The sequence below is a fragment of the Oryctolagus cuniculus genome, chromosome 4, assembly GCF_964237555.1.
Source record: "Oryctolagus cuniculus chromosome 4, mOryCun1.1, whole genome shotgun sequence".
Lineage (NCBI taxonomy): Eukaryota > Metazoa > Chordata > Mammalia > Lagomorpha > Leporidae > Oryctolagus > Oryctolagus cuniculus.
In genome coordinates, this window is record NC_091435.1 from 100,208,337 (window position 1) to 100,223,335 (window position 14,999).

General features: G+C 44.2%; 1 protein-coding gene across 2 annotated transcripts in view; it reads left to right on the top strand.

Moving 5' to 3' along the window:
• The window catches only part of MRPL47 (mitochondrial ribosomal protein L47), a 16,344-nt gene extending 1,681 nt beyond the window's left edge, over positions 1-14,663 (top strand). For both annotated transcript variants that reach the window (XM_008266539.4, XM_008266540.4), the window contains exons 4-7: positions 1,195-1,291; positions 6,705-6,835; positions 9,902-9,997; positions 14,426-14,663. In XM_008266539.4, the coding sequence (XP_008264761.2) occupies positions 1,195-1,291; positions 6,705-6,835; positions 9,902-9,997; positions 14,426-14,561 (460 nt within the window). In that variant the 3' untranslated portion in view covers positions 14,562-14,663. The remainder of the gene's footprint in view (positions 1-1,194; positions 1,292-6,704; positions 6,836-9,901; positions 9,998-14,425) is intronic.
• The last annotated feature ends 336 nt before the right edge of the window (positions 14,664-14,999 follow it).

The window sequence follows — 14,999 nt, forward strand, 5'->3', positions numbered from 1 at the left end:
ATGGTGAGTGATATATGTAAGATTAGGCTGTTTTCTTTGAGGGTGTGTGTTGAAGGGTGCATTTAATAGGGAATTTAGGTAGGTTTTTCTGGCAGATTTTCCTGATAAATAGTTGAGAATTTAAGGCAGTTGTATTTTTTTTTTAAGATTGATTTATTGGCCGGCGCCGCGGCTCACTAGGCTAATCCTCCACCTTGCGGCTCCGGCACACCAGGTTCTAGTCCCGGTCGGGGCGCCGGATTCTGTCCCGGTTGCCCCTCTTCCAGGCCAGCTCTCTGCTGTGGCCAGGGAGTGCAGTGGAGGATGGCCCAGGTGCTTGGGCCCTGCACCCCTTGGGAGACCAGGATGAGCACCTGGCTCCTGCCATCGGATCAGCGCAGTGTGCCGGCTGCAGCGCACGGGCTGCGGCGGCCATTGGAGGGTGAACCAACGGCAAAAGGAAGACCTTTCTCTCTGTCTCTGTCTCTCTCACTGTCCACTCTGCCTGTCAAAAAAAAAAAAAAAAAGATTGATTTATTTATTTGAGAGAGCTACGGAGAGAGGGTGAGACAGAGAGAAAGATCTTCCATCCACTTGTTCACTCCCCAAATGGCTGCAACAACCAGAGCTGGGCCGATTCAAAGCCAGGAGCAGCTTCTGGGTCTCTCACGTGGGTCCCACTTAGTATGGCACGACGTATTACAGTTTTGGCAGCAGCATGGTGGGGAAACAAAGTAGAATGGGGTTTTGCACATGGGGAGTTAGGGATTTGAATGCTGAATTAACTGTGATCCAGAATACCTTACTTCTCTCAGCCTTAGTTTCTTCTTTAAAGAGTGAAAATAGTGCCAACCTCAAAAGATTGTGAGAATTAAATGAAATAATGTATATAAAATGCTCAGCACACTGCCTGTTGTGTGGTTGGTAGTCAGTCAATATTATTATCTTCCTCCTTTTCTCTCCACTTGGAATGTAAGGACTATGTTTTATGCTGTTCTGTAACTCTCCTAGCATTAGTACAATCTGTGTGTCATGGGAACTTTATGGAACAGACGAATAAGCACAGCTAGAGCTCTGTATAAAGGGTTATTCTCTGTAATGATTTTCTGTATGTTGAGATTTCTGAAGAAGTTCTGAGTGCAGATCATACATGTTGATGTCAGAAATCACAGCTCTAGCACAGGCCATCACCCCACACTTGTGTTTTTGTTACAGGTATGTCCTCCTGAAAGAAAGAAACATGCTGCTGACTCTAGAGCAGGAGGCCAAGCGGCAGAGATTGCCAATGCCGAGTCCCGAGCGGTTAGAAAAGGTAAGGCCTGTGGGAGGCGCGGGATTGAAGTTGGAGGGAGTGAGTATGAGCTCTTGCATTCCTTGCAAATAGGCTTCTTGCTTCTATTTTTGTTTGATTTTTAGTAAATTTGCGGGGTTGTGCAGATGTCACAGTGATCTCATTTTAGGATATTTCCACCACCCCAGAGAGAAATCCCATACTCATCTGCAGCCCCACCCCCACCCCCACCCCCACTCTTACCACAGCCCCCAACATTCTAGGTAGGGACACATGTTTTCATCTCAAGTAAACACTTAGGTGTGAAATTGCTGGGTTATAAGGTAAGTCTGTGTTTTGTTTGTTTTTATTTTTTTTTTATTAAGATTTATTTATTTATTTGAAAGTCAGAGTTACACAGAGAGGAGAGGCAGAGAGAAAGAGAGTTCCTCCATCTGTTGGTTCACTCCCCAGTTGGCCACAATGGCTGGAGCTGCACCAATCCGAAGCCAGGAGCCAGGAGCTTCTTCCAGGTCTCCCACTTGGGTGCAGGGGCCCAAGGACTTTGGCCATCTTGTAATCCTTTCCAAGGCCATAGCAGAGAGCTGGATCGGAAGTGGAGCAGCCAGGTCTTGAACCAGCACCCATAGGGATGCCGGCATGGCAGGTGGAGGTTCTAACCTGCTACGCCACAGTGCCAGCCCCTTGTTTGTTTGTTTTTAAGATTTGTTTGTTTATTTGAAAATCAGAGTTACAGAGACAGGGAGAGACAGAGCGAGATCTTCATCCACTGGTGAACTCCCCAAATGTCTGCAACAGCTAGAGCTGGGCCAGGATAAAGTCAGGAGCCAGGAGCCTCTTCCAGGTCTCCCATGTGGGTGCAGGGGCCCAAGCACTTGGGTCATCATCTGCTGCTTTCCCAAGCACATTAGTAAAGAGCTGGATCTGAAGTTGAGTAGCCGGGACTTGAACCAGTGCCCATATGGGATGGTGTCTCAGGCTCCTATTTTGTTTAATTTAAGATTAATTCATTCAAAAATCAGAGCTATAGAGAGAGAGAGGGAGGGAGAGAGAGAAACAGAGATATTCCATCTGCTGGTTCACACTACAGATGACTGCAATGGCCAAGGCTAGGTCAGGCCAAAGCCAGGAGCCAGGAGCTTCTTCTGGTCTCCCATATGGTGCAGGGGCACAAGCACTTGGGCCATCACCCCGTTGCTTTTCCCAGACCATTAAAAAGGAGCTAGATTGAAAGTGGAACAGCCGGGGACACAAACCAGTACCCATATGGGATGCCAGTATTACAGGCAGGAGCTTTACCTGCTATGCTATGATGTAGGCCTCTGAGTTTGTGTTTATCAAGAAACTGCCAAACTGTTTTCTAAAGGAGCTGCACCACTTTACAGTTCTAGTTCCACTTTGGCTAGTTTCTCACCAACCAGATAAGTGTTTTGTTTTTTTAATTTACTGAGGTAAAAGACAACAAAGGAACAGATGTTGTGGTATAGCAGTTAAATCACTGCTTGGGGTACCCACATCCCGTATCAGAGGGCCTGGTTCAAATTTTGGCTCTTCTGTTTCCAGCTTCCTGCTTACTTGCACCCTGGGAGACAGCAGATGCTAGTTCAAGTACATGGGAACCTGCCACCCATGTGGGAGACCCAGATGGAATTCCAGGCTCCTGGCTTTGACCTGGTATAGCACTGGCTGTTGGCAGCATTTGGGGAGCAAACTATCAGATAGAACATGTTTCTTTACCTCTCTGTCCCTCTTCCTTTCAAATAAGTAAAAATTAACACATAAGCATTTTTTAAAAAACCATGAAATTTACGATCTTAACTATTTTTAATTGTATAATTTAGTAAAGTATATTCACATTGTTGTGAAAAGGTCAGTTATTTTTTAAAGTAGCTTTTCTTCATCATTAAAAGAAAGACGTAGAAGATGCCAGCTAAGGTGCCCAGACCCATATCAGATTTCCTGTGTTCAATACCTGGCTCTAGCCGCCAGCCCTAGCTTCCTGCTAGTGCAGACCCTGGAAGGCAGTGGTGATCGTTTAGGTAATTAGGTTCCTGACACCAATGTGGGGGACCTGGATTGAGCTCCCAGCTTCTGGCTTGAGCCTACCTATTTCAGGCATTTGGGGACTATCTCTCTTTGTCCCTCTGCCTCTCAAAGAATAGGAAAAAAAGCATTTTGCTTTTCTATTCCCACTCCAAGAGGTAATCGTTTATATGTTTCTTATCTATCGATCCACCAGAACTTCAGAACTTTTCTACACATGTAGAAACAAGTTTAATTATTTATACAAATTTAGGTATACTTTTTCCTTTGTGGTCAAATCTTCATTGATTTTTCTGTGCCACAGTAAGTAGTCAGTGCAAAGAAAACTCAGTTTTTGTAATAGCTTCAGTCCTGCTGCCCAACCTCAGCTACTTCAGTCTCCTTTTTCCGCCACAGTCACAGCCATTACTGACAACTGCCTTTAGGAGGGAGGGACAGAAGATCCCTAGAGATGGTCAGAGAACGTATGGAATAAAACTTCAGTTATTTGCCCTAATTATGGGAAAAGTTATTCTGACTCAGGAAAAGTTGCGTAACATAACTTTTTTTTTTTTTTTTTTTTGGACAGGCAGAGTGGACAGTGAGAGAGAGAGACAGAGAGAAAGGTCTTCCTTTGCCGTTGGTTCACCCTCCAATGGCCGCCACGGCCGGTGCGCTGCGGCCGGCGCACCGCGCTGATCCAAAGGCAGGAGCCAGGTGCTTTTCCTGGTCTCCCATGGGGTGCAGGGCCCAAGGACTTGGGCCATCCTCCACTGCACTCCCTGGCCACAGCAGAGAGCTGGCCTGGAAGAGGGGCAACCGGGACAGAATCCGGCGCCCCGACCGGGACTAGAACCCGGTGTGCCGGCGCCGCAAGGTGGAGGATTAGCCTAGTGAGCCGCGGCGCCGGCTAGTAACATAACATTTTTAACTTTATTTTAACATAATATTGGAGCTAGGGTAAAATTATGAGATAATACAAAGAATTCTCATATCCCTTTACCTCTGTTTCTCCTGTGAGTGTTAGCACATTTGCGTTATCCTCTACCTCTCCTAAACCTACAAATACTTGTACTTGATATGTTATTCCCTCCATGTTTGTAATACAGGAACAAGGTAAATGATAAAATACTGATTATAATTTTTATAAGTATATTTTTTAGTCTTTTTTTCTTTTTCTAAAAAGGAGTTTAGGGCTACTCCTTAAATTTAATTCTTTCCTGGCTCCAAATAAAAGTGTATGCTGTCACTTTGGAACATAGTTCCATTAATTTTATATTCTCTTGGCTGTCACATTTGCTCTGAGAAACATAAGATAGCAAAAAAAGCTTGAGATTGATTTGAATAATGTGTATCTAATTGTTACAGGTTGTGAACCTCTTATCCAAAATATGTGGGACCAGAAATGTTGCAAAATTGAGAGTTCTGGTTTTGGTATATTTGCATAGACTTTACTGGTTGAGCATCCCTAATATAAAAATCCAAAATGTGAAAAGCTTCAGGCCGGCGCCGCAGCTCACTAGGCTAATCCTCTACCTATGGCGCCGGCACACCGGGTTCTAGTCCCAGTCGGGGTGCCGGATTCTGTCCTGGTTGCTCCTCTTCCTGTCCAGCTCTCTGCTGTGGCCCGGGAAGGCAGTGGAGGATGGCCCAAGTACTTGGGCCCTGCACCCCATGGGAGACCAGGAGAAGCTCCTGGCTCCTGCCTTCAGATCAGTGTGGTGTGCCGGCCACAGCGCGCCGGCTGCAGCGGCCATTGGAGGGTGAACCAACGGTAAAGGAAGACCTTGTCTCTCTCTCTCTCACTGTCCATTCTGCCTGCCCCCCCCCCCCCAAAAAAAAAGCTTCAAAATCTGCAGCTTCTTGAGTTGTTGAGTTTACAGGGATACTGAACTTACCTCTCGGTTTGCCTTCTTGTCTGTTGGCAGTAACATTAGAATGTTAACTCTGGATTTGGTGGCCACGTACTTTATATTACATTACATTCGGTTACAGGTCTCAAGCCCCGCCCTTGCTTGGACAAGCCCTCTAAAATAGTCAGCCAATAGCCAGATTTACTAAAAATTCCTAAAAGTGAAAGAATTTTATGAGGCCCTTACCAAAGTGGTCTCTTCACTCTCCTAAGTTTGTCAAGATTTACCTTACCCATCTCTTATTTCTTAAGGATTTTGTATAGTTAGAGGAAAAATGTGAATTCATCTGCTAGAAAGCATTGAGTGAAATTGAGACTAGAAGTGCTGAGGGTACACTGAATAAATAGGTTATGAGGTAATTGACCTAAATTGTAACTTTCACATCTATTTCATGTCTCAGCTGCCTGGGGTGGGCAGGGGGGATATTTGTTAAATTAATCTGCCCTTTTTGAGAGTTCTTTTCAGAAACTAATGAGGATACGCAGTGTTCGATGCTCAGGGATAACACACACCCACATGCATGCCTAAAAATGACCCACTATTCACAGCAATAACAAAGTCTGACCTAACTGATATTACAATCTGTAACTTATGAATATTCATAAATAAATATTTCTTTATAATCAAATATGTATATATTTTTTATCTTTATGGAAAGTTTGATGAAAATGGGTGGAAGTTCTAATAGTATCTTTTTGGGGCAGGCACTTGGTGCAGCCAGGACAGAAACTGGTGCCCATATGGGATGCAGGCATCCCAGGTGGCGGCTTTACCCTCTACCCCATAATGTTGGCCCTGTTATTTTTTCGTACTAGCTCACTGAGTTTTGAAACACATAAATTGAGTCAAGCTGATTCTCCAAAAGCATTCTAAGTCTATCCCACTCCAAACAAACTAATATATGGAAATCAGAACTAGATGTCTTTTTAAATGAAACTATCAACTTTTTAAAAAGTATAGAAAGCAGCATTATAAACACCCATGTGTTCATACCTGTGCCTAGAGGACTTTTAGAAAATAGTCGAGGCCAGCGCCGCGGCTCACTAGGCTAATCCTCCGCCTAGCGGCGCCGGCACACCGGGTTCTAGTCCCGGTCGGGGCGCCGGATTCTGTCCCGGTTGCCCTTCTTCCAGGCCAGCTCTCTGCTGTGGCCAGGGAGTGCAGTGGAGGATGGCCCAGGTGCTTGGGCCCTGCACCCCATGGGAGACCAGGAAAAGCACCTGGCTCCTGGCTCCTGCCATCGGATCAGCGCGGTGCGCTGGCCGCAGCGCGCTGGCCACAGCGGCCATTGGAGGGTGAACCAATGGCAAAGGAAGACCTTTCTCTCTGTCTCTCTCTCTCACTGTCCACTCTGCCTGTCAAAAAAAAAAAAAAAAAAAAAAAGTCGACAGAGTGCCTCCTTCACATAAATACTCATGGTAGAGTTTTCTGCCACGCAAGTTTGCACGTTCTCTCTGCAATGTGTGCCAGTTGTTGGGATTGTGTCCTTCTGTTCTCAGGTCGCGGAGTCCATGGATGCCTTAGACAAAGTAGTCCAAGAAAGAGAAGATGCCCTAAGGCTTCTTCAGACTGGCCAAGAGAAAGCTCGACCTGGTGCCTGGAGAAGAGACATCTTCGGAAGAATCATCTGGTACACAGATTACACTGTGACTCTTAAAATCAGAGTGCTGAGACCATGCCTCATTCCCTGCCCAGTGTCTTTTAAGGAAACTCTTACCATCTGAGATACGGTAGAGATGTAGGAAGGTACATCAGAGAATTCATGGAAAAATGGAATTAAAAGGTAAGCTTATTTTGGTGCAAAAATATTTTGAAATACACACATGGTTTTTTCATAATATGCATATTTCATGAACTTTTTGGAGTTACTTGTATGTATAGATTTCAAAAATTTTGCACCAAAATAAACATCTTTACCCCCCAAAAAAAAGATGTATTTATTTGAAAGGCAGAGTGTTAGAGATCATCCATCTGCTGGTTCACTCCCCAAATGGCCACAACAGTCCAGAATGAAGCCAGGAGCCCAGAACTCCAAATGCTCCATGTGGGTGGCAGGGAACCCGCTGTCTTCTGGTTTTCCAGGCACATTAGCAGGGAGCTGGATCAGAAGTAGAGCGGTTGTGACTTGAACCAGCATTCCAGTTTGTGCTGCTGATATCATGGGTGGCAGGTTAACCCACTGTACCACCACACTGGCCCCTAAACTTATCTTTTAATTGTTTCCCATGAACTTTTTTTTTTTAGACTTTTTTATTTATTTATTTATTTTTTATTTTTTTGACAGGCAGAGTGGACAGTGAGAGAGACAGACAGAGAGAAAGGTCTTCCTTTGCCGTTGGTTCACCCTCCAATGGCCGCCGCGGCCGGCGCACTGTGGCCAGCGCACCGCGCTGATCCGATGGCAGGAGCCAGGTGCTTCTCCTGGTCTCCCATGGGGTGCAGGGCCCAAGCACTTGGGCCATCCTCCACTGCACTCCCTGGCCACAGCAGAGAGCTGGCCTGGAAGAGGGGCAACTGGGACAGAATCCGGCGCCCCAACCGGGACTAGAACCCAGTGTGCCGGCACCGCAAGGCGGAGGATTAGCCTAGTGAGCCATGGCGCCAGCCTCCCATGAACTTTTGAATGCACATGCACACATAAAATTTCAGAAAGTCATAAAACCATGAAGCGAGGTCAGCACTGTGTGTAGCGGGTAAAGCCGCCACCTGCAATGCCAGCATCCCTTTTGGGTGCTAGTTCGAGTCCCAGCTGCTCCACTTCGGATCCAGCTCTCTGCTATCCCCTGGGAAAGCAGTAGAAGATGGCCCAATTCCTTGGGCCCCTGAATCCGCATGGGAGACCCGGAAGAAGCTCCTGGCTCTTGGCTTTGGATCGGCATAGCTCTGGCCATTGTGACCATCTGGGGAGTAAACCAATAGATGGAAGACCCCTCTCTCTCTGCCTCTGCCTCTCTATAACTCTGGCTTTCAAATAAAATAAATATCTTTTTTTTTTTTTTTTTTTTTTTGACAGAGTAGACAGAGACAGAGAGAAAGGTCTTCCTTTTCCATTGGTTCACGCCTCTATGGCCGCTGCAGCCAGTGCACCACGCTGATCCAAAGCCAGGAGCCAGATGCTTCTCCTGGTCTCCCATGCAGGTACAGGGCCCAAGGACTTGGGCCATCCTCCATGGCCTTCCCGGGCCACAGCAGAGAACTGGACAGGAAGAGGGGCAACCAGGACAGAATCCGGCGCCCCGACCGGGACTAGAACCTGTTGTGCCGGCACCACAGGCAGAGGATTAGCCTATTGAGCTGCGACGCCGACCTGAAATAAATATCTTTAAAAGAAAAAGACAGCCATGAAGCTAGTTTCAGAACATGACACCTGGGCCAGCGCCGTGGCTCACTTGGTTAATCCTCCACCTGTGGCGCTGGCATCCCATATTGCCGCCGGGTTTTAGTCCTGGCTGCTCCTCTTCCAGTCCAGCTCTCTGCTGGGAGGATGGCCCAAATGCTTGGACCCCTGTACCTACATGGGAGACCAGGAAGAGGCACCTGGCTCCTGACTTCAGATCGGTGCAGCACCGCTCATAGCAACCATTTGGGGAGTGAACCAACAGAATGAAGACCTTTCTCTCTCTCTCTTTCTTTGTCTATAATGCTACCTGTCAAATAAATAAATAAATAATCTTTAAAAAAAAAAAGGAACATGACACTTGCCCTCTTTGCCCATTAAGAACCTGGGACTGAGCTGGGTGTTGTAGTGCAGCAGTTTAATCCTCTATTTGAGACATTCCCATCCCATATCAGATCCTATATTTGTTTGGTTTTGTCCCAGCTCCTCCAGTTCTAATCCAGCTTCCTGCTAATGAATCTTGGGAGGCAGTAGGTAATGGGCCAAATGCATGGGCCCCTTCCACCAATATAGGAGACCTGATGGAGTTCCAGGCTTTCTGGCTTCAGCCTGGTCCAGTTCTAGCTGTTGTGGGTATTTGGGGAGTAAACCAGCAGATGAAACATCTTTCTCTTTCACTCTCACTCTGCCTTTCAAGTAGTTAAAAATGGATTTAAAAATAAATATTTCAAAGAGTAGCAACATTAAAAAAAAAAAAAACCCAGATCTATTACATAGAGGCAATCTTGAGGATTCTGGTTATATGAACCAGCTTCCGTTTGTCCCCATTACCACTAGGATAACCCGTAGGCCAAGTTATGAGACAGTACATATTTTATTACTCCTTGTCTCTCCTATACCCAGTCCAAGAGTCAGACTTTGGAAAAGGCTCTGATAATCAGTTCACACAATTGAGAAGGCTCAGTGTAAATAAATTTCTCTTCTGAATGTTGTTTTTACATTTGGGTTGAACAGCCAAAAGGAAGCATCATTAGAATTTTAAACATCAGTATGCAAAATGGAGTAGGCACTTTGGGTAGTTAGACTTTGTATTCTTGTAGTTGTACCATATACTAGCACTTCCTCTTTGTTAACATTCTTTTAATGAAATTTGTGGTATTGAGCCAGCTAGCCAGATTTAGGACAGCATAGTGCTGTCTAACCATCTCATCCAATACAGAAAAGATCTGGAAAAACATCTCACTAAAAAATTGAGTGCATTTTATTCTCTGCTAATGCTTATTTGGATCAATTCATTTAGGAAAGTAAAAATGTATTAAATGATTTCTACAAGGCAATAACTTTTTTCTTTATTGGCAGGCACAAGTTCAAGCAGTGGCCTATACCATGGTACCTAAACAAAAGATACAATAGGAAACGCTTCTTTGCAATGCCTTATGTGGACCGTTTTGTCAGGTGAGCACAAGTTCCCTTAATAATGAAACATATCATATTTATAGAAAATGACATGTTGAACTTTTAAAATAGTTTTAATTTCTATTATTGCACGCATAATACATATTCATTAAAGGAAAAATGGAAACATCAGGTAACAAAAAAGTCATCTATAAACCTGTGCTAACATTAGTGTATAGCCTTCCAAATTTGTCTTCCTTGCTGCTTATCCATCTGCATTTAAAAAGATATTCCTATAATGTTAAAGTGAAGGTCCAAATAACTCAGTTCCATAAAATGAGAGCTCATGTCTTTGCAAAGCTGATACAAATGGGGTTAAGGAGAGAAGTCCTTTGTTTTTGTGTGTTTTGTTTTGTTTTGTTTTTGTTTGTTTTTTTTTCTTTGTTTGTTTTTTGCCAGGCAGAGTTAGTGAGAGACAGACAGAGAGAAAGGTCTTCCTTCCGTTGGTTCACTCCCCTAATGGTTGCTATGGCTGGCGCTACACCAATCCGAAGCCAGGAGCTGGGTACTTCCTCCCGGGCCACAGCAGAGAGCGGGACTGGAAGAGAAGCAACTGGGATGAGAACCCTGGGGTGCCGGTGCCGCAGGCAGAGGATTAGCCAAGTGAGCCATGGCGCTGGCTGAGAGAAGTCCTTTGTATTATATCTGAATTCATGTTATCTTGCAGAATGTTGATCTCCACATATTCCCTATGGCAAATTTTCTCTTGCATGAAGTTTATCAAACTTGTCCTATGAACCACCAGCTGATAATTATAAAAACTAAGGGAGAGTTTTAAAAGCTGTTTTAAAATACTGGATCTACATCCAAATGTAAACAGAAGCCATAGTATTTAATCAACACTGCAATTGGATGGGATAAGGATTTGAGTTTCTGGGCCAAAGGGGCTTCTCAACTCCTATCACTGTGGCTACAGAGACACATGGGTGGGGAACTGCAGATTCCTGGCTAAAGGTGGTAGAAATCAGAATTCAGGGCCAGAAAAGGAGCTGGAAAGTTAAAGTGGAGATAGGAGTAGATAGGAGTATTGGCAGCATAGCCACCACAGCTTTTTTTTTTTTTTTTCTTCAAGATCTATTGATTTTGAAAGATAGAGTTACAGAGAGAGGGAGGGAGAGACAGATATTTTCCATCTGTTGGTTCACTCCCCAAATGGCCGCAGTTGTCAGGGCTGGGCCAATCCAAAGCTAGGAGCCAGGAGCTTCTTTTAGGTCTCCCAGCTGTGTGCCCGGGGCCAAGCACTTGGGCCATCCTCTGCTGCTTTCCCGGGCGCATTAGTAGGGAGCTGGATAGGAAATAGAGCAGCTGGGATGCCAGCACTGCAGGCGGATGCTTTACCCGCTACGCCACAGTGCCAGCTCCATCACCACAGCTTTTTTTTTTTAAAGATTTATTTATTTATTTAAAAGTCAGAGTCACACAGAGAGAGGAAGAGAGGCAGAGAGAGAGAGGTCTTCCATCCAATCCCCTATTGGCTGCAACAGCGAGAGCTGCGCCAATCTGAAGCCAGGAGCTTCCTCCAGGTCTCCCAACATGGGTGCAGGAGCTCAAGGACTTGGGCCATCTTCTACTGCTTTCCCAGGCCATAGTAGAGAGCTGGATTGGAAGTGGAGCAGCCAGGCCTCGAACCAGTGCTCATATGGCATGCTGGCATTGCAGGCAGCAGCTTTACCCACTACGCCATAGCGCCAGCCCCAGCCACAACTTTTTTTAAACAACTGCCTTAGATAATTCTACTTTGAGCAATCTTTCTTAAGAAATTTTTCTTCTCCAAAAGCTGTTTTCCATATAAAAAAACCCACAATTTAAAAAAATAAAAAACAGCTTTAACAGAAATGAAATCTTTCAACTGAGTTTTAGAAAGTGTTCGTATACTTTAGAATCAGTTTAAAATGTTCATCTTCCCCAGTGCACCAGCTATCTGCTCACAGTCCATTTACCTGTGGTGAACCTGTTCTGTCTTGTCACTAAGCATAAGTAATCTCTTTCATCAGCAGTGTTCACAGATTCGGTCAGTTCTTGATTTAATTCTTTCTGCAAAATGTCCGGGATGTCTTCTGTTTCTGGCCTTGTGCAGTCATCGCTTTTCATCACATTGAATTACTGGACATTGTCCTCACTGCTGTCCACTGAAATGTTGCTTCCAAGCTTTCCTGAAGTCAGTGTTCTTCAGAAACACACAGTAGTTTGTTGATGAAATCCAAACTCCCAAGCAGCATTCTACAATTCAGTCTTAAGCTACTTACCCTTTATCAAAGTCAGAATTTTTGCTTTCTCCTTAATGTGTCTCGTTCTTTTCCCCTCTTTTGCTTCTTCTGTTTCAACAGTTTTGGGCTCTTTCCAGCTGTTCATATTTAGGACCTCATTCAGGTACTAAGCAATTGAAGAAATCTGACTGCATGGACTTTTTTTTTTCTCCATGACTTCTCCAAGCCTGTTATTGTACCATTTGATCTTTTGCCCCTTAGTCATTTTTATGTCACTTTTATAGGCTTTATATATTCTAATGATTTTGGAAACTACCTTTTTTAGACTTGCCTTCACAGAATGTAATAATCTTCTGAATATTCTTAATAGCAAATATTTATTTTCAGGTGGGCTTATTTTTTGTGAAGAGCCAAAATTTAGAGCAAAGATTTGATGAATGGAATGAGTAATCTCATTTTGACTTTGTTTACTTTATACTTATTTTTTCTGAACATGTACATAATTTTCTTGGTACTTAAGATTTTTTCATGTGAATGTAATATTAATAGAGAACAAATTCAATGTATTTCATAGATAGTTCTAAGGATATAATGATATTCCCTTCTAATATATGCACATTCTGTTTTCACCCAGATGTCTTTTCTCTGATCTCCACAGCACTTGCATATTGTAATTATTAAGTACATGTCTGTTTAACTGTATATTTTATATGAACTTAGACCTACAAATCTGTAAAATACCAACTTAAATACAATAGAACCTTGGCATCCATGAATTTATCATTTTGAATTTTGACAATTCAAGGGACACTACACTTCAACATAATTTAGCTGAGGCACAACTGCTTATATCCTAGGATGCTGGTATATGGAACAAACTCATTTAGATAGTAGTTAAGTGGGGCTGGCCTTGTCTGTGATGCCGGTATCCCACACTGGTGCTGGTTTAAGTCCCTGTTGCTCCTCTTCCAATCCAGCTCCCTGCTGATGGGCCCAGGAAAGCAGTGGAAGATGGCCCAAGTGCGTGGGCCCCTGTACCCATGTGGGAGATGGGAAAGAAACTCCTGGCTTTGGACTGGCCCAGCTCTGGCCATTGCTGCCATTTGGGAAGTGAACCAGCAGATAAAAACTCCCTCTCCTTCTTTCAAATTTAAAAAATAAATAAATAAAAAGTAGTAAGTCTAATTAGTGCATCACCTCTTAGCATAGTCTTACTGTGTGTGTAGGGAAAATCATAAGCTAGATTGAGTGCTTTTTGAAATCAGGGAACCCCTGCTAAGTGTTAAGATGTATTTCAAGAAGTCAAAAAGCCAATACACTTAATAAGATGAGAGTTTTTTTATTTTTAAAAGATTATTTATTTGAAAGTCAGAGTTACAGAGAGAGAGAGAGAGAGGTGTCTTCCATCCAATCGTTCACTCCCAATTGGCTGCAATGGCCGGAGCTGTGCCGATCTGAAGCCAGGAGCCAGGAGCTTCTGCCAGGTCTCCCACATGGGCGCAGGGGCCCAAGAACTTGGGCCATCTTCTACTGCTTTTCCAGGTCATAGCAGAGCTGGATCGGAAGTGGAGCAACCAGGTCTCAAACCAGTGCCCACGTGGGATGCTGGCACTTCAGGCCAGGGCCTTAACCCGCTGCGCCACAGCACCACCCCCAGAGAGTGTTTCTTAAATAATGTAGATAACCTCAATCACATCAGATCAAACTTCAGGTCCAGTCTGTTAAAAAGCTCAAGATCTGGAGGCCAGCGCCGTGGCTCACTTGGTTAATCCTCCGCCTGTGGAGCTGGCATCCCATATGGGCTCTGGATTCTCTCCCAGTTGCTCCTCTTCCAGTCCAGTTCTCTGCTGTGGCCTGGGAGGGCAGTGGAGGATGGCCCAGGTGCTTGGGCCCTGCACCCGCATGGGAGACCAGGAGGAAGCACCTGGCTCCTGGCTTCAGATCGCTGTATCTAACTCTGCCTAATTAAAAAAAGAAAGAAAGATCTGAACATTCTCTCCCATCTGGAAACAGGAAGAAGAGGTGGTCGGGGTTTAAAGGAGTTTTTTATTTCATTGTCATTTGTGTAGGTTTAAAGCAGTTTTTCAACTTTTATATGTAATATACCAAATACAGAACTGGCATGATTGAGACGTTTTATGTAATTAATTTGTACATGTTTTTATAGTGTTAATGGGGAAATTGTTTTATATAAATTGTTGTTATGCTTTTATTATTCCAGATTGAGACTTGAGAAACAAATTCGCATCGCAGTAAGGAAGAAAAATTTAGAGAAAAAGAATGTAAAATTTCTTCAGAAAAAGTTCCCACACTCTGAAGTCCAGAAGTCAAGTCTTGTCCAAGATGTGAACTCCTGATTTGCCATTTTATTTTTCTTGCGTTAACAGTGTATAAAGAATTAAAACTATGTTTAAGTTCATAAATAAACTGTTTTCAGTCAAGTAAATATGACAAACTAATACTGGAAGTGGTCATGCTGCTATGTAATTTTTAAAAAAGCAATTATACTGGGCCAGCATTTTGGCACAGAGGAGTAAGCTGCCTCCTGCAAGGCTGGCATCCCCTTATGAGCACCAGTTTGAGTTGTAGCTGCTGCACTTCTCATCCAGCTCCCTGCTAATGCTCCTGGGACAGCAGTGGGAGATGGCCCAATTCCTTGGGCCCCTGCACCCATGTTGGAGATCTAGGTCAGAGTTATAGGCTCCTGGCTTCCGCCTGGCCCAACCCTGGTCATTGCTGTCATTTGGAAACTGAACCAGCAGACAAAAGATCTCTGTAACTCTTTCAAATAAAAA